Genomic DNA, 26,498 nt, shown 5'->3' on the forward strand with positions numbered 1-26,498 from the left:
GTTTGGAATGAAACAAGCGAGATAAAAGAGTAGGAGGGGAGGAGAAGAAGAAGGGAGGCTGCTTTCATCCAGAGCAGACAGGGTGAGGGGGGGGGGGACATGAAGAAGAGGCGGATAGACCAAGATGGAGGGGGTTAATGTGTGGAGTTGCATATTAAAGGGAGTAAAATGACTTGAACTGGCAGAAAATGTGGAGTTTTGTTTTGTAGGCAAAACAAAAACGCTGTGTGTGGCTCAATGACACGCATACTTGTGTCGTTGACCTTTTAGTTTTGCAGCTCCAGTTAAATGGAGTTCAGCTTTAAAGGAGCGAGTGTTTAAAGCTGTTATATATTTAGTTATATATATTGATTTCATTCCATTAACTATATTCCTTGCTTTGAAGTGGACGATTCATTGGTATAGAGGTCCCGTTGACATGTGTTCTTCTGGCTACAATACTGATAAAATCTACTGGACTCTACTTACACCCTCCATGCCTCTGACATGTTCTTTGTAGAGGTTTACAGGTAATGGCCAAGTTGCTATGTTACATAACTGCTTAGCTGTGATGAATCCCTGTGCACACACACACACACACACATATATTTATGCACAGGACGCTACATTCATGAAATGTGGTGGGAGGGAGATTGTAGGTATTGCAGTGTGAGTGTAGTAAACGCTTCGCTCTCATAGCCTTCGTACCTACAGACTCCCGTCATCTGAAAGCCTTTTGATGTATGCAAATTAGATTTACTTTAATTATCACAGCTAGGCTGGGCAGAAGTTAAGTGTGTTTGAAAATAGCTTGTTCTTTGATTGAAATTCAAAGGCACAACCTGTGGATAAAAAAAATGAAATGTGAGACGTTAACTACAACTCCCAAGATGCATTTCAGTGAGAGACAAAAGTAAGGGCTGAGTTCTACGTGACGTGTTTTGCATGGCATACATTTTATTAGTGTGGCACTCGTTTGTGCACGTTAAAAGTCGCAGAAATATGTTTTCCAAGAATGAAGAAGAGAAGCGCTTTAGAGAAAAGTTCAAACTGTAGCTCCTTTCTCCCTTTGCACTACATTGTTGGTCATTTCTCTTATTTCCCAATTATTCAGCTGCACCAGACTGCAGTATTGTGCAGACATTCTTATCATTCAGCACTTTGTTTAAGAGCAGAAGATTGAAACCATCCACAGTGTTTGTGTGAGCCATCAGAATGGATTGTACGCAGCGTCACCGTCTCCTGTTTTTATTCATGTTATTGAAGAGTTGTTTTTTTTCCTCGATAACCACCGCTGATGTCGAGCATATATGAATCCATCTGTTGTCGTGACGCATTTTCTCCTTTCCCAGGGATTAACGTTGGAGCCCGGCTTGTTGCGGTGCTGTCACGTCCCCTGCGGGAGCCGACTCGTCGACCACGCCGTCAACATCAGCAACAAACTGCTACATGACATCCGTCGTCACATCAAACAATACTACTCTGTGAGTATTTCTGTGGTTTGTGTGCCAGTCGGGAATACAACTCTGCTTTACACACACTCAAAAACACAAGCACACACAAACATTCATGTATGTACTTCACCACCTGCAGGGCCACAAATGGACTTTTTTTACTCTGTGTTTAATGCTGCAACTTGTTAGACTAGCACAGCTGGCCAGACATTTTTCTCCCTCTCTCTCTTTTTTTTTTTAAAGCTTTTTCTCTGAATGAACTTGCCGTTAATTCACAGACGCATCAAAAATATACATTAAATGTAAATCCTTGGTCCAAAAGCTCTCCTCTTAAACCATTTGCATTGCAAAGCATCGTGGTTGTTTGCATGCCACTACATCAATCAACACATTCCTAAAGAAATTAAATGAACGCTGCAGCTGACGCAAAACAAGCTCAAGTGGTCAGAGAGGAGGAAAGTCTTGTGAAAATTGACCTTTTACTAAGTGTTTATGGGTGCGCTGGACTGTATTTAACACAATGTGGGATTCAGCTGATTCAGTAATGATAAGAGAAGCCATCAAAAAGATGTTGAGAGAGAGAGATGATGATGGAAACCTCAGCAGGGCACCGCGCTGACATTTTCCCCCAAAGTGCACATTATGCTGGCGAAATGAAAAGAGCACCAGAAAGATTTGAAGGAGCATGATCTGTGAAAATACTTAAATGGCCATTCTTACTTTGAATACCAAGTTTAACGTGCACTCTTTGTCCGTTATTTTTTTTGTTAAGGTTATAGGGTGGAATTTAAATGATACATCTGGGAGAACCGAATCACTGGAGATACAGCGAGAACTAAAAATACAACAAATCCAATGTATTCTCTCTCTCTCTCTCTCTCTCTCTCTCTCTCTCTCTCTCTCTCTCTCTCTCTCTCTCTCTCTCTCTCTCTCTCTCTCTCTCTCTCTCTCTCTCTCCTGGTAGCTTCTAACACCTTCGTCTTGAGTGAGTGGAATGCACTGTCTGCCTGTAAAAGTGTGTATGTGTATGTGGGGGTAACTCTCCCACAGTGCTGAACAGAAATCAATTAGTTTGGTGAATGTGCGGGGATCGAGCCCCCCCCCGTCCCCTTTGTCATGATGTGTGAAACAGCTGCTACCACTGAATACTTACACCTCACACAGCAACACACTCGCGCACACACAGACGCGCACACACGGACACACCACTGGAGGCGGACACAGCGCACACACACAGCGGGGCAATGAAGAGGGGTAATATTGTGTAATTAAGGATTCCTTTCAGGCCGAGGGAGAGTTCAAATAGAGCCGTTTGTCCGGCCAGATAGTGTGAAAGCTCTGCGTGTGTGTGTGTGTGTGTGTGTGTGTGTGTGTGTGTGTGTGTGTGTGTGTGTGTGTGTGTGTGTGTGTGTGTGTGTGTGTGTGTGTGTGTGTGTGTGTGTGTGTGTGTGTGTGTGTGTGCAAGAATATACGTGCATGTGTGTTGGCGTCCTAAGCTAGGACCACAGAGACATTAATCATTAGTGAAATTACCTCCTGCCCCCCCCCCCATCCCCACCATTATCAATAAACCAGCCCCCTAAGAATGGGCAAACACTTGTTCACTCCTCACACACACACACACACACACACACACACACACACACACACACACACACACACACACACACACACACTGTTGTCATCCTTTCCTCCTCTCGTCCCGCTGTCTTTGGCAAAATGAGAGATTCGTTCGTTTCCTGAACCACCCAATTCTTCTTTTTCCTTTTTTTTTGTTTTTGGTAACCCCTCCCATCTAACCACCGTTGCCATGGCATTTAACAAATTATTGCAATTACCCTCGTCATGCGGGTCGCCCCTGGAAACGGGCTGAGGGGCAAGAGTAGAAAGGGGGAGAGAGAGAGGGGGAGAGAGAGGGTGAATGAAGACCAGAGAAGGTGATAATCCTGTTTTGAACAAAAGGTCAAATTGCTGAATAGAGAAGCTTTGATTAAGCGGAGGAGGTACAAAGTGGAACCGTTTGAGCTCTATTCAGTGTGTGTGTGTGTGTGTGTGTGTGTGTGTGTGTGCGCGTGTGTGAGAGAGAGTGTTTGTGAAGTAGACCGATTTGATGGTCTATTCACTCCAGAGCTGGACGTGTTGACTGCTGTAGGCCCGTCCTCGGCCAAAACATTCAAAGTCGATTAACGCTCGTATGAATTTTGCCGACTACTCGATTAGTTGATTTAATCAACAGAGTTTCTGTGCAAGGAATCATGCAAAAGCATCACTTAACTTAGCATTGCTGATGATTAAATATCAAGAATCTTATCGTGTAAATATTTTGTGAAAGCACCGTGTGTGTGTGTGTGTGTGTGTGTGTGTGTGTGTGTGTGTGTGTGTGTGTGTGTGTGTGTGTGTGTGTGTGTGTGTGTGTGTGTGTGTGTGTGTGTGTGTGGTGGATTCCTCTGCTACAGGAGTGATGTCAGAGAGGCTTCTCCACTTTGTTAGCATTCACAATAGATCTGAAACAATTAGTCGATTAATAGATTAGTAGTAGATAGAAGATTAACAGAACAATAATCGGCAACTATTCTCATGAATATATATATATATATATTTATGAAGTTTTCTTTTGAAGAAAATGTTTGACTTTTGTTTGCACACAGCAAGCGATTTGAAGACGTCGCTTCGGGCTTTGGGAACATGCAAAGGGCATTTCTACATATTTTCTGAAACTTTATAGAGTGAGTTAACGACACCTGTTCGCCAAGTCACAAAAATGTAAGAAAATAGCGAAAAGGGCCCGTTGATTTTTTTAATAGCCCAACGTGATGTCCTCAGCAGAACTGCAAAGATTAGTCAATCAAATGAACACTCATCAGATCGCTGTTTTGATAATCGATTCATTAAGTAATGCCGCAAATAGTAATGGCAACATTTGATGGTTCCAGATTCTGAAATGTGACAGTTTGCTGCTCTTACATTATTTTTTATTTAATATTTTGGGGTTTTGGCCTGTTGTTGGGACGATAAAAGACATTTAATGACGTCACCTTAGGTTCTTGGGTTTAGCTCGGAGCATTTTTTATCCTAATCTGACGCTTAAACCATTAATTGAGAAATCAGTCCGCATAGTAATCAATAATGAAAATAGTCTTTTGTTGCATAACTGATTTAAAAATACTTGACCTTTCAGACAAGATGCAGGGAGAAAAGACGCCTCAGATTAGAGCGGCAACTAATGACAATCTTCATTATCAATGAATTAGGTTATCGATTAAAAAATGGCCATATCTGCCATATCATTCTTCATCAAACGAGTGCAGTGACGATGATCTTTAAAGTATCGGACCCAACTGGAGTGTTTTTGGGAGCAGAAATCGACCAGCAGACTCAGAAGCAGAGAGAGAGGCTACATTTCCATGTGGGCCCTGTCGTGGCCCGGTCTTGCCTCTATTTGGTTAAATTATGCGGAACTCATTTGACGTCTGCATTCAGTGTGTCAGGTATCCACTGTAGTAATTATGCAATTATGAGCCTTTATTCCCTCACATCCGACTGTAAACCCCCCCCCCCCCCCCCCCCCCCCCCCCACCACCTCCCCTCGCTCCGTGGAATTGCCTCAATTATATTTTTCTCTCCACTGCCTCACGGTCCTCCTTGTTTTTAGTCGTTTCTATGCGGCACTTAATCTCACTTTATTTATATTTTTCTGTGTGTGTGTGGATTTTGGGTCACATTACCAGAGCACAAGGGCTTTTGTTGGTAGCTTTTCCTTCTTTCAGCCCTCACAGTCCTGGGCACTTGAGTCTTTGATGTGTGTCTTATTAAATCATTGTAATGTGTATGAATGGGAAACAATTAATATGTTTGTGCTCACATTGAATACAGACAGTGTGTGTGTGTGTGTGTTCATTCCTCTTGTGAGTCCCATGGGAACAGCAGTGTGTGCCAAGGCTTGTGTCATAAGAAACACACACACACACACACACACACACACACAAAAAGACGGAGATCAAACAGCCGCCCATTGAAAATCACACTCTCATGCTCCTTATCTCCCACCTCCACAAACCATTGTCCTGCATATGTCTTTATCAGAGACAGCGAAGCCGTCTCGTTTCCCATGATGCTCAGCTCTTTGCACAAGAGCGGCGGAGGTGTTTAGATAATTAGTCCTGGAGCATGGGTTTGTGGGTAAAGCTGTGAACCCGGGGACTTACTAATTGATTTGGGACGTGTGTGTGTGTGTGTGTGTGTGTGTGTGTGTGTGTGTGTGTGTGTGTGTGTGTGTGTGTGTGTGTGTTTGGTTTTCATTTAAAGGAGATTGACTGTATGTGTGTGTATGTGTGTGTGTGGACTGCCTGAAGCAATTATCTCCCCTTCTAGATTTATATTTCCTGTTGCATAATAAGAAGCCATTGTAACGCGCAGGTTGTTTTTAGATTGTACGTGACAGGTGTACTTACTGCATACATTGAGCCAGTCATGTGAAGTGCTTTCATGTTACTGGAACAATGAAATTGTCCTCTTTCAGCCACGTTTCTGGGCTCTGGAAGTTATTCCTTCCCCACCACAAAGGCTAAGGCAGCGTGTGGATTTCTCTCTACAAAGCGGTCTAAAAATCAAATATAAAACACCAAATTTGGTAGAAGCCCATCTGTTTGTAATCAAGGTGTCACAAGAGCCTTGAGGTTAAATGCATCGAGAAGTCAAACTGGAACAGCTACATCAGTGTAGGGGAGCACGAATGCAACACAATGAAATACAAATCCTGGAAGTGCTTTTATTGTAGTTTACGAAAGAAAAGCAACATTTTATGGCAATGCCTATAAACATAAAGTCAAACCTGCGGCGTAAAGGCTTCAAAAAAACGTTGAGTACAAACTCACCTGCTGCTTCAGGTGCTTTTGCTCAATATTTGACTTGAAAGGCGTTAAAACACTTTAATAGTCAATAGTTTTGCTTTTAACAGAGTTTTTAGGGATACAAAGTTCTAAAACATGAAGACAGAGTTATAGAAACATCCTTATGATGGTGATATTTGCAGTAAATTCAGTTGTGTAATTGTTTGTGTTTTGAGTAGGGCTCTGACCACGTATTCATTTTATGAAGACGTCTAATGCAAACTGGATGGAAACAGTCCCTTTTAATCAGCCTCTGTTTACTCTGCTTAGGCAGCGCATTGAGGCCTCTGCACAGGGAACAGAGTTTAAACATACTGTAGAGTCAGCTGTAAAAGGAACACTTTTCACTGCTGCTCCAAATTGATGAGGAGACCAGACAAAGCCAAACGTATAAATCAATGAGAGAATTACTGCATGCCTGTATGTGTGATGAGGGGGATGCGGAATAGAAAGACAGGTGCAGTGGTTTTAGAGGGGGTTTATTTTGAGTGAATGGAAGGAAGGAAGGACAGATAGATAGGGGAGGGGGGGAGGGGGGGGGGCAAAGGCGTTGATGGCGGTGGGTCTTATGCTCTGTCATTAGTTGGGCATTAACCCCCTCCCCTTTAAACCCCCTTAGTAATGACAGGGCGTAAGAAGCAGGGGGGGTGGTGGGGGTCCAGGAGAATACGGGCAGATTGAGAGGGTTAGACCACAGCACCTGCCCAGGGTCACTACCTCACCCCAGGGGGTCCTAACGACTGCCGTTTTGCCTGTCCACTGCTCTGCCCGTCTGACAAGTGCTCGCAGAGCATAACCCCGACACACAGCAGCTGAAGATACATTCGAATGTAAAGAGAGCGAGCCGGGTGGGATGTGAAGTCAGATGTAAACCTCAGTTCTCCTGCCTCCGCCTTTCTCCGTGCGGTTGTTTTTATTTTTACAACCCCGCTCTTTCTCCCTCCGACAACTTGTCTCGCCCGTCCTGTTGTGCAGAATTAGAGCGACTACACGGAGGCGACAATTTTCTGCAAAAATGTCCTCGTTACCAGAAAGCTGTTTTTAAAGTGTCTCGAGGCAACAAAAGTTTTATTTTTTTGGTCAATTTTTAAAACACTTTTTTTTATCAACGAAATAAATGGCAACACGAGCACTTTAAAAAAATATATAAATAAGTAATCATGCAGGGTAGTTAAGGCTGCTGAATGTTTTTTCTGATGAGATGTTTTCATCAGGGATCCCTTTATACACGAGAAAGCTCAGTCATTTCAAAGGACTATTGCAGGCGTGGAAATTCGGGGAGATAGAAAGGGAATTGACAAATGGCTCATTTCAAGTGTGTGTGTGTGTGTGTGTGTGCGGTGAGTGTATTTATTTAGTTTTTGAGAAAAAAAATGACTTTAGTGCCTGATATTTGGTTTAGTTATTTCTTCAGAGCCAAAACCTCAGGAACCAGATTAACAACTAAAGGGCATGTTATAGGTTTAGAAAAGAGAAAGAGATTTTTTTTGGGGAGGAATGATCAAAAGTTTAGAGATACAAATGAACATTTAATCTTTGGGATTAATCATTTGGTTTATGAAATGGTCAAACATTGTGAAAAAATGTCCCATAGCCCGAGTTAACACCTTAAAATGTATTGTTTTATTGTTTTATTCATACCTGGGGCCCGCTGGAGAATGTTTACAGCCTTTGCTTCGAATATAACCTGAACTCCACTAAAGTTTTCACAGTTGTTGGAGGTCACGTGTGTGTGCTGTGTCTCTTTATAGGGCTGGTTGGTGTGTGAAGACCAGGCCTGCCAGAACAGGACCAGACGTTTGCCCATCGCCTTCTCCCGCCACGGACCCATCTGCCCCGCCTGCACCAGGGCGACCCTCAGACCCGAGGTAACGCAACCGGCAGAATTCACACTTCGACACACACACTCACACACACACACACACACGCTGCTTTTCATTTTTCTCAGAATGAAGTGAACAAACGCGCACGGTGGGTCTGTGGGTGGAGGTGGATGTACACACCAGAACACAACATTGATTTCTGTATGTTTTGTCCAGGGGATGGTGCTATGGAGCTGAGGTCTCTCCCCACACATGTTCTGCACGTTCTTACTCATTAGTATCACATTTCACCACACACACGCACACACACAGACACACGCACACACAGCGATAAGAATGATCTTCCCTTTGCCCTCCTGCTCCTGTGTTTGTGTGTCCGTAGCTCTCGTAGCCGCCTTATGAACACTTTGTTAGCTTGACCACTGGATTTAAAAGAAACACTCTCCCTTTCAATTTGAGCGTGATGGTTCAATCAATTTTTTTTTCTTTTGTCCTCTCCTTCTCTGACCCATTCCCACCATTCCTGTCTCAACCCTCGCCTTTAACTCTCTCTTGTCAAGTTTTTGTTTTTTTCATCTAGCGCGCTCTGCTGCTATCTGGCTGCTTTGCTGTGTCTGGCTCTGTGGCGACAGGTTGTAAACCAAAAGGCCAATTTCTGCTGTCACTGTAGCCACTTAGGCGGCCATTGCTGTGCCTGAGGGCCGTGGCACTTTAAACCGCGGCCTGAATAAAACATTTAACTCTCTGTGTGCTCACTCGTGCACCCTTTCTCTACCCTAAATCCCGCAGCCTATCTTCATCTCACCTGCTCCTCAAAACACGGTTTGATCTCTGCACTCGGGGCATGTTGATGATCTACAGCGAAGGGAATCGGCAACGTTTAGTGTTGGCCGAGCCATTCAAATTCACCGTCCATTTATAAACCTTAAACTTACCTACAACGAGCCCGTGAAATAGATCCCCTGTGTTTTAGGAGGAGGAGGATGATGGTTCTCATTAGGCTGAAGGCTCTCTGTCGTCGACGGTACGCTGACCTGGTCTTGTTAGCATCGTGCTACGGCCTGCTGACTGCGACACAAACTGTCGCGTGAGGTGGGAATAAACAAACAGGTGTTACCGTTACAGAGCGCGGCGTGAAAATCAGTTTGCAAAAATAGAAAGCCTAATGTTAAGCACCGACATAAATCATGTTGGCAGCTCAGAAGGCTCTTCTTCTGTGGTGTCCTGATTGACCCCTTGCGTTCTCATTCTCCACCAGAGCCGACTAAAAATACTGTGTTCATGTTCAACAGACCTGACAACCAGGTTTTTCTTCTTCTATCTTGTGTTGTATACCAGCTGGTGTGAACAATGATAATTTGCTTACATATTCATTTTTTCCGGATGATATTTAAGATAGTACGAGGTTGGAAATGAGCACAAAGTATAATTTAAATGCCTTTGAATGTTTAATGAATTATAAAAAGAAATGTGGGTATTGTTTCCACATTAACTGAAATGTATCTACTCAATAATTAACAACTGCCTTTATCTTTAATAGTTATACTGCCGCTCTTTAAATACCTCTCGACCCCCCCCGCCCGCTGCTCTTTAGCAAGACATTCAAACCCTAATACGTGTTGCTCACCCTTATATCTGACCTCTCTGAGGAGAGACATTTTTTTCCCTTCATATTAGGCTAACGCTGACTTCTCAGTATTAGGTAACAGTGTTTCGAAATCAAGCCAGTGCCTGGAGATTAATAGCCCAGCGGCTTACAAATTAAATTGCTGCCAATTATGCAAAGTACTCGAGGGGCCATTCATGGCTGTTTGAGCTGCTGGTGGATAGTCTGCGCTCAAACAACGAGGCAAGATGAGGCACCCACCGTTCCCCCAACCAGAGAGCTCTTTTTTAATGTTGTTGTCGGAAGCGCTTGTCATATTTCTATGCATTTAGCTGCATCGAGCTAATATCGGCGCCGGCCAGAAAGATGCACGGTTTCTTCTTTTGTTTGTGCCGGGGCTTTTGTAAAACGAGCGTCTTGTTTGTGACTCTGCGTGTTCCTTCGTCTCTGTTGCATCATGGTACATTTAGCATCGCTGTGTGTGCTGCCTCTCCTCTCCTCTCCTCTCCTCCCTCCGTCCGTCTCTCTCACTCTGGTTCTTCCTTTTTTTTTTTTTTTTTTTACTCCCTCCCTCCCTCCCTCTCTGGACACAGATTCAGAGCGTGATCTGATCTCCATGTAATGGGAGAGTAATAGGCACTCTGCCTTGATTGGTTGGTAATTTGGGGGAGTTATGCACAGGTGCAATTTGTAATATTTTCAGTAAATTAAATTTCTTTCTCTTCCTCTCTCTCGCTCTTCATCGCTCCCTCCCTCCACAACGCTTAACTCAAATAGGCTATTTTTTTCTCACCGTGTCTGAAATCTCTGTCCTGACTTTCCTTTTCTTTCCCCCTTTTATTCGAGGCTTTCTTCCCCATGCTCCTCTTCTTTTCATTCTCTCTCCCTCCCCTCCCCTCTTTAGCTCTTACACTCATTCTCTCTTTAGCTTGCTCTTTCTCTCCTCTCTCCCTCCCTTTTTCTGTCGCTCTCTCTCTCTCTTTCTCTCCTCGTTTTATTGATGTACGCTCAGGCGCCCATTAGAGCTCCCTTTTTCCCTCTAGTGGAAATTGCAGCATGTTAATTTTCACACAAATTACGGCAATAGCAGGTATCTCTATTTGATACATTATAGCGGGAGCAATCAGAGATAATTGAGTGCCTTTCAGAGGGAGACGGCTGCATTCACTGCCGGCTCAAAGCTGCCCCATTATCGCCTAATCGCTCTTTAAACACTGAATTTTGCCGAACAAAAATTCTTGTCATAATTTTGCTTAAGTGTATTTGGAAATCACAGTCCTTTGAGCGAGGATAATTGAAATCAAATCCCTTTCACTGGAGCTGACATTTCTACATTTCCCTCCAATTGAAATTAATTTCAAAAATTGAGCATGAATATCTTCAAATAGCAGGCAATTATGCCTTTCAATGGGGAGAAATTACCGGTGCTGAATCGTTGGAGGCTTGCGGGCGAGAGCACCAGTTAAATGCCTTTGTTTCCCGCCGTGTTTGCCTAGTAAAGATTTACATATATTGACTCATTATGGTGTCTTGTGAAGCTGATCGGCGTGACTACCACAACCGGCAATAACGCTCATAGCATCTAAAAAGCTCAAGAGTTTTAAAGCCTTGTGGCCTCACAGCTGAGGGAAAATGCATGTTTGTTTCTCTCTCACTCTCTCTCTCTCTCTGTCTCTCTGTCTCTCTGTCTCTCTCTCGCTGCAGCTGTGTATGGGCTTGGATATCGTAGCTTCAGCATTTACAGCGTGTGTTTGCAGCTAAGCTGGAGAAGAGAAAAAGTGTGAGACGCCGAGGCCTTGTTTGTGTCACTGTTGCTGCGATATTTTCCTCTAAGCCACATCCGTGTCACGGTATTCAACGGCTGTAGTTTTTTCAGCAGCGTGCGCACGTTTCCGTCCAATAGTAACAGTTGTGTTTTTGTACCGTCGTCCCCCAAATATTGCCTGACTGCTTCACTGGCGTACTTGAGCGATAGCATGAAGTGCAAAAGTTCTTTTGGAGGTCGGGTGTGTGTGTGTGTGTGTTCATGTGTGGGTCCCCTAAAAGATGGAGAGCGCTGTTTTTAAGACTCTTTGGAAGTCTTGAGTGCTCGTTTCATTGTGTTCGCATTTTAGGCTGTTGCTCCGTGATTTGGATCAATTTGTGTGATTTAGCCTCGTTTCCTTTTATTCTATACATCCTGTCTGTTTCTTCTCAAACACACACATTTCCCTCTTCTTTTTGGTTTAACTGTGTAAGTGTGTGTGTACGTGTACGTCTGGGATGTGTATGTGTTGGGGTGTGGGGGGGGGGGGGAGTCAAAGGAGCAAAGGGGTACGAGGTGGGGGCTGGGGGGGGTCCTACGCTCCCGGGAGAGAGGCAATTTCACAGCTGGTTTGCTCCTTAGGCAGTCAGGCTGAAAATGCTGCAGATTTGTGGAGCAAATTGAAATGGTGTCAGTGCAGGAACAAAGCACCGAGCTGAATGACAAGGTAGGCGTGTGTGTGAGTGTGTGTGCGCTGCAGTGTGTGTGTGTGTGTGTGTGTGTGTGTGTGAGAGAGTGTGTGTGAGAGAGAGAGAGAGTGAGGTGGGGTTGAGGGGCTCTAAATTCAATAACAACCCTGTAACATTTTAGACGCGCCTTTCTGACACCTGTCAGTCAATCAGTGTGCAGCGACTGGCCCCGCCCACAATCAGCATTACATTGTGTGTGTGTGTGTGCGCGTGTGTGTGTGTGTGTGTGTGTGTGTGTGTGTGTGTTTTATTGTCGAGAGGAAGAACTGGCACCGCAGTGTTTGTGCCGATCGAGCTCGTTCAACCTTGGCAACCGTAACCGAGGCTCCATTATGGGATGCGCATGGTTAGGTTGTTGACTAGGCAGTGCATCAACGTTCAACAGCTGTGTGTGCCATGTGGGCAGCCATAGAAAGCCATTAAACGCATGTACACACACACACACACACGCACACATTCACTCCTCACATAGTTTGCCTTTAGTTGCACTAGATACTCTTGCCACTTGATTACGCCACAGCAGTAAAAACTGAAATTACAATTACGCACATTGCCGGTTGGCAGGCATAATGGGCACACAAACTCACTTCACTCACTCACTCACACACACACACACACACTGACACACGGGAATTGTCAGGGGATTCTTCCTGGTGGTAATAATAAAGCACTCGGCGCACACCTGATGGCAGTGTGGGGTCGGGGCTTAGCGTGGCCTCTCCAGCGTAGCGGGGAAATGACGAGCCAATAACTGCAATTAAACGTGCAGTATAATGGCTAATCAAATTGACAGCCTCGGCTGTTCGCATGCCTCTCTCACAATGGCTTATCACAACAAACTATTACGAGGGAGGGTATTTCAGGCCTGATCCCCTCTTTTCTTTCTCTCTCTCTCTCTTCCTCACTGTCTCTGATTCTCTCCGTCTCTCACTTCGTTCTGTCTTTACCCTTTTGCTCTTTTTTTTTTCTTCCTCTCTTTCGCTCCCACCTCTCTTCTTCCTCTCTCTCTCTCTCTCTCTCTCTCTCCCCCCTCCTTCCCTCTGGCAGGCTGTCGTGTGGCTCCAGTTAATTGCAGTGGAGATTAACAAAGCAAGCAAATTTGTTTTCTCGCTTTACCGTGTCACGCCGAGGAAGGGAGATGTTTTCAGGGAGGAATACAGTCGAGTGTGCGTTTCGTAGTGTCTGTTTCTCAAACTGGTAAATGGGGTTTATTAATCCGTCGCCCTGTCGTGATCTCCAATCTCCGCTCTTATAAGGTTAACACAATGGGGATTCATCACTTGCGTGAACACACATGAAGTAACGGGATGATGATGAGTTACCTGTATCCAACACATTGTGACGTAACGTTGTGTGTTTTTGTTAAATGAAGTCAAAGAGAGCTTGAGAGAGTAATGCAGCATAACTGAGTAATCGTTTTAGCTCTAACGCATTATTATAACATGGTTAGCTTCCTCTGCTAGCTTTGTGTCCAGATGAATGGCATTTGAGCTTTTAATGAGCCACTGGCCTTGTGTTTCATATCTGAAGTTGTTAACGAGTGAAAACGGCTACAAAACAAACAGTTTAGCTCCTTTTTTTTAAGCTCGCTGTGTTCATTTTTAAAAGGCCGTTCAGATCTTTGCGACAGATCCGATACTTGAATGTTCCAACATGTTGATTTTAATATGTGGCTGACACATACAGCCTTCTGAATCTGGCACATCTTATTAAGCTACTCCATAACTGAAGGTACTCATTTCAGTGATATGAATTATGAAGTATTGTGAGAGTGCGACTCCTGAACCTGACGTGAAGCTATCGGCTAGAAAAGAAGTCGTCTCGCTACAAAAGCACTTTTGGTTGTACGGTGGTGTTACAGCGCGTCTTTTACTCTTGACAGGCTGCATCCAACACACATACCGGGAGCAGCCAAAATATAATTTAGGCCTGCCATCACGTTAATCACGGGATACACGTTTGTCATTTTAACTTGCTGAAAACAACGGTCGGCTAAAAAAAAAGAGGAACTAGCTGAATGTTTTGTACGCTGAGCTTTGCTGGTGAGAAAGAGAGAGGAGTACAGTTTCTCTGTTACTATTACACATTACATTCAATATGATATATAATCATCAGAGTGTTGTAATCACCTGTTGGTGTGTGTGTGTGTGTGTGTGTGTGTGTGTGTTTTCTCTCCAGTACTCCGAGAAGGCCCTGTACAACCAGCTCTGCTTCTACCGGTTCATCTTTGACTGGGACCATTCAGCTGCCAAACTGTCACAGAATGATGAGAAAAGTAAGATCACACACACACACACACACACACACACACACACACACACACACACACACACACACACACGTTGCTTGTTACTTAGCTCTTGTACCTAACTTTCCAAAAAGTATTTTTCTATTTGCTGCATGATTCATTTCCAAAGTTTCTAAGACGAGTTGTGACTTTAAAAAAAATTCGATCATATTTTATTCATTTTGTTATTGTCATTCTGCTCTACCGCCTTTCGGAGCTGAAATCAAGTTACTAGAACGGCTATTGAAGTTTGAATTTTGATGTCCTAACAATGCTTCCTCACAAATACACATACAACGTAGCATTAGCAATCAATGGCTCAACGTAAACCTTTTACCCAGGCTACACTTACAGTATTCACCGATGATGTGACACACACACACACACACACACACACACACACACATGGGTAGCGGAGTATGGGCATTGGCTATGGGGAGGGGAGGGGGGGGGGGGGGGTTAAGGACATTCAGCTCGTCGAGTCGACAGCCCTAATTTAGGAGACGGATTCAATCACACACACATACAGAATGCAAAACGCTCCAATCACTGGAAGAAAGAAGGAAAGAGCCCTCCATCGCTCTGCCTCTACCCTTACCCTCACTGTCCGTCTACTGCCTTCTCTCCTTTGCTCTCTCTCCCTCCCGTTCTCTCTCTCTCTCCCTCTCTTGGACAGGCACTCGTTTGGCTGTGTTGATTGAAAACAGGTTTTAGATTTGGGGAAATGATAGGGGGAGTAATGGGCGCGCTGACGAAAGGATAGCCCTTCTCCTATAATGGGACATGGAGCGTATATTTCCCCCCTTGGACTCAAATAGACGCTACTCCAGCGCTCTGGGCGCGCTCAGTAGGCGTCAGCCCCAAGGCCTCTTTACCCATAGTTCTCCCTGATTGATGTCACTTGATTAGAAAGGGCCGCTGGGCCGAGTGATTTATTTATTTGATTTAATATTCATGTATGTATGTTATTTATGTATGTATGCTTAAATTCGGCGAGTGTGTGCGCCAGTCAGAAACCTGAGCGAGGCAGTGAGCCAGCAGAGGTAAATATAACGCGTAATCAACAGATGACCACTCGGAAGACGGAGGGAGCTGAATTGTAGGGATTGGGCCGGGAGGGGGGGGTACTAACATGATTATAGCCTCCATTTTTGCTTTGTTTTATTTCTGTCTTTGCCCACAAGCAAGAAATAATCGGCAATCAATCGTTCGGCCTCCCCCTTCCTTCATGTCGCTGTGCTTTGCGGTGTTCTTCGCCTCGTGCCAAAGCGTCGGAAGTGTGCGCTCACGTTTTGCCGTACGTGCAGAAGGTCCAGTGTTCATCACACGTTAAGACGGGCGAGGAGCAGTCGAGCAGCTCGTCTCGTGACGGCCGCACGCATTTTGTGCGTCCGCTGGCTGACACCAGATCAGTGCCTTTCACCAGGAGTCAAGACATTTTCACACATGCTGTCTGTCCACTTACCATTTCAAGATCAGACACACTTCCAATGCTCGAGTGTTAACCGTGGGTGTAGACCAGTGGTTCCCTCAAAATAAGGTAGTGTCTATTTACGACACACTGTCGCACTTATTTCTTATATGTTTACAATGTCTACCCACCTTTCATCAGGCCTTAGGAGGTCAGACTGTCTATTAAAGATTACTGAAGAGTCTCACCCGTTGACACTTGCTGAAACCTGTACAGTTTCTTTCACACACCCAGTACCGAAGCTTACAAACAGTATAGACGTTCTGTAAACATTTTATTGGGAGGAAAAGTGTCTTCGTGGACTGCAACGGGGTCACACAGGACTCACCTGTTCGCCCACCAGCTGTGGGTTTTTTTTCACCCACTACAACACGTCCAGACGCCATCATGTTTACTTGTTTCCGGCTCTCTCAGACGAGAAGCAACTGCGCTCCTCTTTTCCCTGAGCTGCCAGTCCATCAAATCATCACCGTTCCTGTTTAATGGTTTGGTTTCCCTAAGCACAAGACTTCCACTTTCCCTGCATCGTCCCCCAAAAAACATCCGTTTGAGAGACAGAACACGCGGCTGGAACACCCAGAACCCGGCACCGCCCAGCACTCTGCAGAGTATACATTCGCAACAGATTTCCGCTGACTTGGTATCACAGTGACGGCCACCACAAGCTCTACCTGGAGTACCCAGAATACCCGGCATGGACGTCGGTTATCCAGCCAGGAGGTTGTATTCATGGCAAATCTGTGGGTCCACTGGGTTGTCGATAAAGTTTTGCAACGTGCGTGACAATATCGGTTAATCTCGTCCGGCAACACTGACAAACCAGTGTCTCCACCAGATGATTAATATCCAACACACACTGCTTTCCTCAAATGCTGAAGGATGCATGTACACACACTCATGCTGCTATAAAATATAGGGTTACGGCGTTATCCCTCAGTCCCGGGGCAGTAATACCCCACATTACTGCATTACACACCCAGGGGCCACACTGCTCAGATTACAGGGAGCAGACGTACAATCCTATACACCCTACTCTACTGTTGTGTTCTCCCTGTGGTGTGTGTGTTTGTGTGCGTCTAGTGTACACCTGAAGAGATTCAGCAACACATTCAACCTTCATGTGCTTCTAGAAGAGCTGATGATATCTCGTATAGCACTAGTGTGTGTGTGTGGCTCTTTAGGTCTGCGTATATGTCGTCAAGTGCTTTAATGTTTGCGTAGCTTTTGTTTACTTGACTCCGAGAAATATTAGCTTAAAGATAGAAATCTGTCATCGTGTAAACTATGTGAACAGCCGTATTGTACACATAGTTTACATGTGTACTGAACATACGCAATAAAGCACGTTGTATAGAAATAGCTTTACATAAAAGAGCTCTGAATCAACGCTGTGTGTGTGTGTGTGTGTGTGTGTGTGTGTGTGTGTGTGTGTGTGTGTGTGTGTGTGTGTGTGTGTGTGCGCGCGCTGCAGTGCTCCACAGTGTTTGTGTGTGCACATTCGCCTGCCCTCGTCTTATCTACATGTATATTGCATTTTTGTGCCTGATTGCTGCAACTGAGTAAAACATGGAGGTAATTTCAACCGCTGCAGGAGATCTCTAATAGATTATATACGCACGCACAGACACACACAGGCGCGCACGCACACACACACTATGAAAAAAAACAAACATGCTGTCCAATCTTTTGCTGGGAACATCCCGTATCAATGACTTTCAAATCATTTCATGTCACTTTTCTTCTCTCTGTCTCCCCTGCTCCATCTTTTTTTTTATCTCTCCCTCCCTCCCTATCTGTTGCCTTTCTCTTCCCTCCATCACCCTCCCCTCCCCTCCAGGTCTCAATCTTGAGTGTGGGCAGTATGATTGCGTGTGTGAGCAATAATGTAATTTTGCCGCATTGATAAAATATAAATTGTCCTTGAGCTGCGCTTTTCTAATGATCCATTTACCGACAGCTTCCCTGCCACCTCTCAGCACTCTGCGTTCGGTCCTCTTCTACCCTCCCACTCCTCTTCCTCTCGCTCGCTATCTTCTCTCTCTCTCTCTCCTCCTCTTTTCCTCCTCTCCCTCCTCCATTTTCTTCCCCCTCTCTCTCTCTCTCTCTCTCTCTCTCTCCATCTTCCACCCTCCCCTTTCCTTTCTCCGCCGATACAAAGCGGGGTGGCAAAATCCACGGGTGCGATTGTCAAATCAATTATTCATTCTGTGCAATTACACTCACACAAAGAAGTTTCCCTGTGCTCCGAGTGGTGATTAAATTAACTGCTATTCCAGCTGCCCGTCGCCACCAGCCTAATAGAATATTCATGGAGGCGGCCGACGGAATGGCCGATCTCCATTAACTTCATCATGCTCACTTAATTACAGGCTTGTTATTGTATTTACACCTAGTTAGAGCGTGCAGAGCCCCGATCTACTCGTGCCCGGCACCGCCAGAGTACGCGCGAGTGTGTGACAACACCTAGTTAGAGCACAGATAACCCCTGAAACGCTCACTGTGAGTGTGTGTGTGTGTGTGTGTGTGCGCGTGTGTGTGTGAGGACGAGAGGGACGATGCGTAATGCAATCAATTAGGCGATGTTTTGAAGCTGTCCACAGTATGCTTTTTCGATTCCGCCGTCATTTTTCCATCTTTCATTCCGGTCGTCATCTCGTTGTTTCCACTCCGCTCCTTTTTCTTTCTTTCACGTCTCGGCCTTCCCAGCCTCGCCGTCTCCCCCCCCCCCTCTCTTCTTCTTCTTCTTCTTCTCCTTCCACCTCACACTCGCTCTTTAAGGGAGGCCATTTATTTGAACTGCACTCCCCACTGTGCTCCCGCTCGCGGGCGAGGTCTCTCCCTCTTTCTTTCTTTTTTTTCCCTCTCTTTGACTCTTAAATCATTCTTTTATCTGTTCGCCACACAGTGATTGAGGTGGAAAAGAGAAAGGAAAGGGGTAAGAGGAGGGGAGGGGGGGGGGAGAGAATTATGTTCTCCCACCTTTCAGAAATGATGACATGATTGCTTTCGCTTGATCATGCATCATCACCCCGCTTCTCTTCCCCAGATAAATAGAATAGTTTGTCTCTACCTGCCTCTCCCCTTCGCTCCCTCCTTCCCTGTCCTCGCTAAGATGAGGATTATCTGGTAATAGTTGCTGCTGGCGTTTAAGTCAACCACACCATCTTCAGTGTGTGTGTGTGTGTGTGTGTGTGTGTGTGAGAGAGTGCATGTGTGATTACTGTTTGTCACGTGGATGTTTTTTAGTCGCCATGACTGTGAGTTAGTGTGCTTTTTAAGTGTTTAACTACCATCAATCGTCCCGTGTGCGTGTTTTTTTAGTGTGTGTGTGTGTGTGTGTGTGTGTGTGTGTGTCTCTCTCTCTCTCTCTCTGTCTCTCTCTCTCTCTCTCTCTCTCTCACTGTTGATCTCTGTGTATCTAACCTTTGTTCCCTCGGCCAGTCAGTGGGCTGGTATTTATCCAGCAGCCACTAATGCAGCGGGCAGGAAAGTCGAGACAGGAGATAGGGCTGTGGAGATGGCGAGGACATGACAACCGGCCATATGGACTGTGTGTGTGTGTGTGTGTGTGTGTGTGTGTGTATATATATATATACACTATGTGTGTGTGATCTAGATCAATAACAGGCATGTCACCGTCTTAAACAAGTTTTTAATTTGTTTGCTTGTAGTAAAACACTTTGAGAACTATGACGATTGTTCCGTTACTTTGGTTTTAAAGAACGTAAAGTGCTGCTGAAACAATTAGTTGACTCGTTGACGATCTATTTGTCAGTTATTTCTCAAGCAAAAATACTAAACAGTCACTAGTTCCAGCTCTTCAAATGTGAGGATTTCGCTGCTTTTCTCTTTTATATCGTCGTTGCAAACCGTGATGTTGCTGCTCGTTATCGATGAATCGAGACAAAGCACCGGCCGGTTTTCAGCTGATCGGCGATGACCGGTGATCGGTCTCACGTTTACGTTTTCGCCCCCCCCCGGCACATTTACCGCATGAGAGGTTAACGTCGGCACACAGCGGCACAAACCGTAATGTCACATCCGAACACAAATGCAGAGCGTGTGGAGGAACAACCTGAAAAACATTTGGAACAATACAAAGACTTCATTCCCGTGCACATGCTCGGAGTGATCGCAGTGACCGGAGCTAATGTTAACAGAGGTTACGTTGGCTAGATTACCACGTGGTAAATTGTAACTTATCGCGATGTGTTCAAATGTAATCTTGTAAAATGTAGTTTTTGGCGAGAAACTTTTGATAAATTAAGCAACTATTTTTTATTTAGATCAAATATACAGTTAATTATTTACCAATCAATTGTGTGTTTTGCCGCTATAGATGATGATGGCAAACAAAGTCAAAGGATAACGGTTTACACTGACTTCAGGACGGTCGTGAAGAAAATCAATCAGAAAAAAAACGTCTGAATTGGCACAAATCTTAATCGGCAGGTCAGACTGCATCACTAGATTAATCATAAAGATTCTGCTCTCAAGTCATTTCTTGAACGTTTGGTCTGAAAAATGACATAAAATAGTGAAAAATGACCCTTTTAATTTCCCAAGAACAAGGTGCCATCTGCGCCCAACAGTCCAAAAGCTAAAAGTCTTCACTTTATTGTCATAAAAATGTACAAATATTCACGATTGACATGGAACAACCGGTCAGTTTTTTTATAGAAAATGTCTAAATGATCAGCAAAGATTCTAGATAGTGTTCTTTATAATGACTGGTCATGGATCAACTAATTGGTTCAGCCCTTACTGAAATACTGAGGTACTCATTGCTCATTTCTTCGTGGTAATTAGTGATTTCATGAGTTTGTTTTACAAAGATTTTGCACTTCAGAAATATCTTAAAGGGACTTTTGACCGATGAGTGAGCCTTCTGCACACTGTCGAGATTCTGCTGGAAAACCTCTAATTGGTGATTTTCCTGGGTTATGTTTACACACTGTATAAATGGTGCCGATGCTGTTTGCCTGTATAATTAAAGCTGGATGAAGATCTGAAGACCAACATATATTTTTTAAATAACATAAACAGGTAGAAAAGCCTAAATCATCTCCAACATGAAAGAAACTAGATAAATACTGTAAAATCAGATCAGTCGCAGACCAAACTAAACTTTCTCCCGTTCCAATTTTCCTGCTTCTTCACCAGCGTCCACTCATCGCAGGATTATTCCTGCTGCACTCGTTGGTGTGATAGTGTGTTATTACTTGGTTTCATGATACTTCATCTACACTTGACGCTCGCTATAATATTGTAAAGATTTGGTTTTGGTGGCCACCCTGCCCGGGATAGCAGCTCTCAGTCTTCTCTCCGGCCTTATTACGGCCCACCCGACGGGATAACGGGCACAAGATATTGACTTCATGGTCTCATTGGGCTTTTCTATCGATCTTATGATCCTGTGTGTGTGTGTGTGTGTGTGTGTGTGTGTGTGTGTGTGTGTGTGTGTGTGTGTGTGTGTGTGTGTGTGTGTGTGTGTGTGTGTGTGTGTCTGTGTGTGTCTGTGTGTCTGTGTGCGCACACGCCGCCATCGACCCGTCCGTCCATTTCTGCCGTGCCCCTCCCGGCATTACTTGCAGATGGCATTGGATCTGTTAGCTCTCCAGTCAAGGGTTTAATGCTGCTCAGTGTTTATTAGCGATGAGACAAAGCCGGTGTTCGCTCTGCTCCTCTTCCAGTAGGAGTCTGCAAAACCTAATCATAGCGATGGATGGTGGTGGTGGTGGTGGGGGGGGGGCTCACTCACTAGTTTGAAATGCACACGTCTCTGTAGCCCGCGGTATTGACTTTGACGCAGTTGAGGGCGCTGAATGATCTTCCATTGAGCTCTGGCAATGACAACTTTTTTTTCTTTCTTTTCCTTCCTTCACCTCCAGATCGCGTGAAGTCGTTGAACAGAGAGAGAGAAGTGTACCGCAGGCTGAAGGAAGTGCCGGACAAAGCCCTGGCCACCAGCGGCTACTCGGAGATTAACCTGGCCAAACTCTTCCAGGCGTTCTCCTCCCTCAAGTAAAACATCGCGCACACACACGTCTCTAAAGACGACACCTGCCAAGGACCTCCGACATCTGACTCAAAGCGGGACATTTGCACAATCCTCCACATCTGTGTACTCACTTTTTGTTTTTTCCGAACATACAGCAAGGTTGGGGGTTTTATGCATTGACCTCCTAACCCCGATATCACCTTCTCTGAACCTCATGGACTTGTTTTTTGACTTAAAACCCAATCACACCTTTCCCCTTCTCCGGTTTCTTCATATAGACACCAATGAGTTGACCCCATCACAATGGCTCTGTGTTGTAAAGGGGAGTAGCAATCATACCTAAATGAAAGTCCATTGTGTGTGTGTGTGTGTGTCTGTGTGTGTGTGTGTGTGTGTGTGTGTGTGTGTGTGTGTGTGTGTGTGTGTGTGTGTGGGGGTGGGTGTGTGTAAAAATGACTCCTCCTCAGAGCAGCCAGTATACTCCAAAAGCTGCTAATTAGCCAATGATAGTGACCCCGGCCGCTAAGACCACTGGATGCCTGCAGCGATCGGACACTTGCTCTGATTACCACCATTCATCCTGAGTGTGTGTGTGTGTGTGTGTATGTGTGTGTGTGTGTGTCAGATCAGAAGATGAAAGAAAGGAGTGAGGAGGATGCAGGGAGTGACGGGGTGAGGGAGGCCACACGCGCTGCTCCCTCACTCTTTTGTCTCCGTATCGAACAGCTGATCTCCTCCACTGCCTCTGTTTAACTGATGCTATTTCATTCCTCTTCTTCTACCCTCCCTCCAATGCGCCATTTGTGTGTTTTTGTTTTTAATACCTGTAATGTTCCGACTTGTATTGCTCTGATGGGTGTGTTGTAATGATTTTGGGGGGGGGGGGGTGTCGTAATGACCAGAATATTTTGTATTAGGCATTTTGATGTTGATGACAACATTCTTTTTTTTTATACTGCAACTTCAATAAAAAGCTAAATGGATAAGATGTTAATCTCGTGTTATTGCAATGTGGGGGGTGACCCAAATGGGGGGGGGGGGGGGGGGGGGGGGGGGGGGGGTGGATATCCTGTGGTGTCTTCATGTTTCTTGTTAATCTTAATCTCAACAAATCCCACGAGAAGACCAAACCCAACAACTACTAAAAACACACCAATGAGAGCTGTACGTTGGGGGACATGTCTCTTCATTAAAGTGAACCTGTGTTCATCCCACATACACTGTCAGAGATACTCACTTGCACACCAAATGTGTATTATTCCGCAGCTGTAAGTAGGCCCCACTACTGTGTGCTGTTTGCTAAAAAAACTACAGTAGCCAATAAAACTATATATTTTCATTTTCAGAAAGAGCGGTTTGGGCTTTGGCGCTGAGAGCCACAGACAGGCAGAGAAGTCGTAGGTAAGTAAGTATCGTTCAGGGATTGTTTACGAAAAGATCAGCTTCCTTTTAAATATACCGGTGGGATTTTTGAGAGTTTTGCTTGATTTCAAATGGGAGTGAACAATTTAGATACAATCCTCTATTTTGGTAAATTTGGTATTTATATATATTATTAGTGCATAATATGGTAAATTATTGGGAAGTGTCTATGAATACAATAACTAATGGACGTTTGACTACCTGTCATGTCATATCATGGTGGTTCTTTACATTGATGCCAAAACAATGACTATAATATTGATAGGCGGGGACGTCTTCATATGCGTTTCTTTCCGCTGTAGTCAAGTTCGCTCTGTAACTCGCTCCATGAAGTGTTTCACCATTTTCCATCCAAGAATTCTCCTTTGTGTTAATGCCGTGGAGGGATTTTTTTGCTCCGTCCTGCCGCGTGCATTTCCATAAACACTGCACGCCTCACAAATCACTTCAAACCACTGTGACTTGTGAAGGCAACCTTAAGTGGGCTGAACACTTAAACCGTGATTCACTATGCAATGGATAGAACATGCTGTGTGTGCGAGAAAGTGTCTCGGTGCATTTACAGCCTATTGCTCATAACTTTACATATTTATTAAATCATATCAGCTCCACTACTTCTCCCACAGTTGCTTAGCCTGTTTTTTTTTTTTTTTTTTTTTTGGGTGGGGTGGGGATTTAATCAGCCGCAGCCCACAGGAGATGTGTACTCGGGCCTGCTATTCCCCACTACCGGGCTGCAGGTTTAAGTGAGGGCCCCGTTTTGTCCTCCCGGGTTTAGAGCAAACTCAGCCAAATAAGAGTCCCTGCATTAATTCGACCCAGCTAAGCTAATAAGGTCGAACAAGTCTCATTGTATTGTGGCGTTAAGCTTTATTGCTTGTCGTTTTGACCAGCGATGGACAAGGTAGTGCTTTGATGAGGGAATTAGTCCTCTATTCTGTCCCCGTTATTCATAGCGCGGTGGAACATACAAGCACCAGAGAGGGTGTCAAAAGGAGAGCCGGTCCCATTGCAAAGTGTCCCCCTTGTTGGAGCTGAAAGGGCGGTTATGAGACGATAAACCGCTTAATACACTGAGCTAATTGGATGAGAGCAAGAGAGACGGGGAATTAAGGGGCGATGCGGAGTGCCATGGCCCTGCTATTCAGGTCTTTCAATCGGGGCCGGTTCTCCGCCTGAGGGGGAGGAGGAGGAGGAGGTGAGGTGAGGACGAGGGGAGGGGGGGGGAGGGAGGCTGTTCATCAAAGCGCCTTTTAGAGCGCCTCTCCCGGGGACTGAGTGAGGACTGATCCGGCCGAGGCTGTGGAGTGATTGGGCCTATTCTCTGCGGGCAGGGTCGTGGTGGGAGAAACGAGGCCCGGGAGAATCCAAATCACGGGCCAAATCAAGTCCGACAGCCGGGACAAGGAGACGGGAGCGGGGGCCGGGGGAGGGAGGGAGGGGGTGATGAAAATGGGCACGACGAAGTCAGACATTTATTTCCGGACACCTGGATTAACCTGCGAGAGGCGGGAGAAGCATTAACGCCCTGCGCGTGAACACAATCCACCAAATCATGTCGATTTTTTCTTCTTCTTGCAGCCCAATTTGCGAGAAAACACCACATGATTGGACTGTATTCATCTATTTTTTTCATATATCAACATTCATTATGGTGATCATTCATGCAACAAGAAGCCTCGTGGTCTAAGCCTAAGGGCAGGCCTGTCTTGAATGAAAGAGCACACATCCAACAAGTGTGACTTTATAAATCCACAGCCATTGCCCTGCGACAGCATTTCCATTTTCTCGCCTTTTTTTGCGCTGCAAAGAAAGTTGTAAGCCTCTCTCCCAGCGGGTCATCCGCCTCCCGGCATTCCCCAAATATTAGGGACAAATTGGTTTGCCATTCATTAGTTATATTAACAATAAGATTAAAACTCCCCCGGACCATCTCATCAAAACCCTATAGGGCCATACAAGGGGAGAAAAAACCCACCCGCTCCACTGGGCTTGAGCTAAAGAATAAGAAGTTGAAGAAGAAAAAACATGGAGCTCACACATCGTGGATGGTTTAAGCGCTCGGGGGAAAATTGGTTTTTATCTTTCCCTTTTTTTTTTTTTTTGCTGCGTTATGCAGCTGTGAGAGACGCGCATGCGTGTGTGTATTAGAATAAATAAATATGTAGAAATATGCCTCCATCACTCCCTTATCAGATCTAATTCCTGCTTGTTTGGACTAAATTGAGTGATTAACAGGTAATAGGACCCGCGGACCTGTTCAACAAGACCGCTGAAGGAAGAAGAGGAGGGGCTTTCACAGATGTAGACAATAAAAAGAGGGGACTACATTAATCCGCCGGGTAATTTCACGCGATTTGGTCGAGCACCATAGATGGGTCAAACGGAGGAGAATAACCATTGATTGCTGTAATAGTCCTGCATTAGTGGTGAGATCCAATGGAGGGGGGGATTTGGCGGAATTAACTCTACGAGGTGTGTGTGTGTGTGTGTGTGTGTGTGTGAAATCCGTTTGATGAAGTGGTTTGTTACTTCATTAATGACAAAGGAGACTCGCTTTCATCGACATGGCATTACAGATGTTAAGACCAATTTAGCGCCTTTAAAGGGGTTTAAAGGAAGTTTTGTGGCAGCCCCCCCCCCCCCTCAGATAAAGTGGGCGATCTAATTGAAAACCCCTCGCCTTTGTCGCGCGTTTCACATGTTGGGGATTAGGCTCATGAATATATGGTCAGTATTTTGTCAACTCCGTTGAAGAGGATAGACGCACGCAGCGCGCTGGATTACACACCTAATAAGAGTTTCTGTGATTTAGGTGCAGCAGTCCGCCTCTATATCTGCTCTCTGCAGCGATAAGTTCCTCTTTCAACACATGTTTTCATCCTCCTCAGCAGGCGTTTGGAACAACCTGTTACTGAAGTCGGATGTATTAATTTTACATTCCAGTAGACTAGTTAGTCAACGATATTAGTATTCATTATGATTTATTAAAAACAGTTACATGAATAGCTTAAGAGTTTGTATCATGCAAAAAAGAATAATTCTTCAAAGACAGAAAACACATTTTCTTCAT

At 44.9% G+C, this 26,498-nt stretch overlaps 1 protein-coding gene across 1 annotated transcript in view; it reads left to right on the forward strand.

The window, feature by feature from the left end:
- The window catches only part of pola1 (polymerase (DNA directed), alpha 1), a 45,953-nt gene extending 23,106 nt beyond the window's left edge, over positions 1-22,847 (forward strand). Inside the window, exons 34-37 of the mRNA XM_079181507.1 lie at positions 1,332-1,463; positions 8,074-8,190; positions 14,423-14,519; positions 21,894-22,847. Of these exons, the coding sequence (XP_079037633.1) occupies positions 1,332-1,463; positions 8,074-8,190; positions 14,423-14,519; positions 21,894-22,030 (483 nt within the window). The 3' untranslated portion in view covers positions 22,031-22,847. The remainder of the gene's footprint in view (positions 1-1,331; positions 1,464-8,073; positions 8,191-14,422; positions 14,520-21,893) is intronic.
- Positions 22,848-26,498: the final 3,651 nt, after the last annotated feature.

This window comes from Pholis gunnellus (assembly GCF_910591455.1).
Source record: "Pholis gunnellus genome assembly, chromosome: 20".
In the NCBI taxonomy this organism is placed as follows: Eukaryota; Metazoa; Chordata; class Actinopteri; order Perciformes; family Pholidae; genus Pholis; species Pholis gunnellus.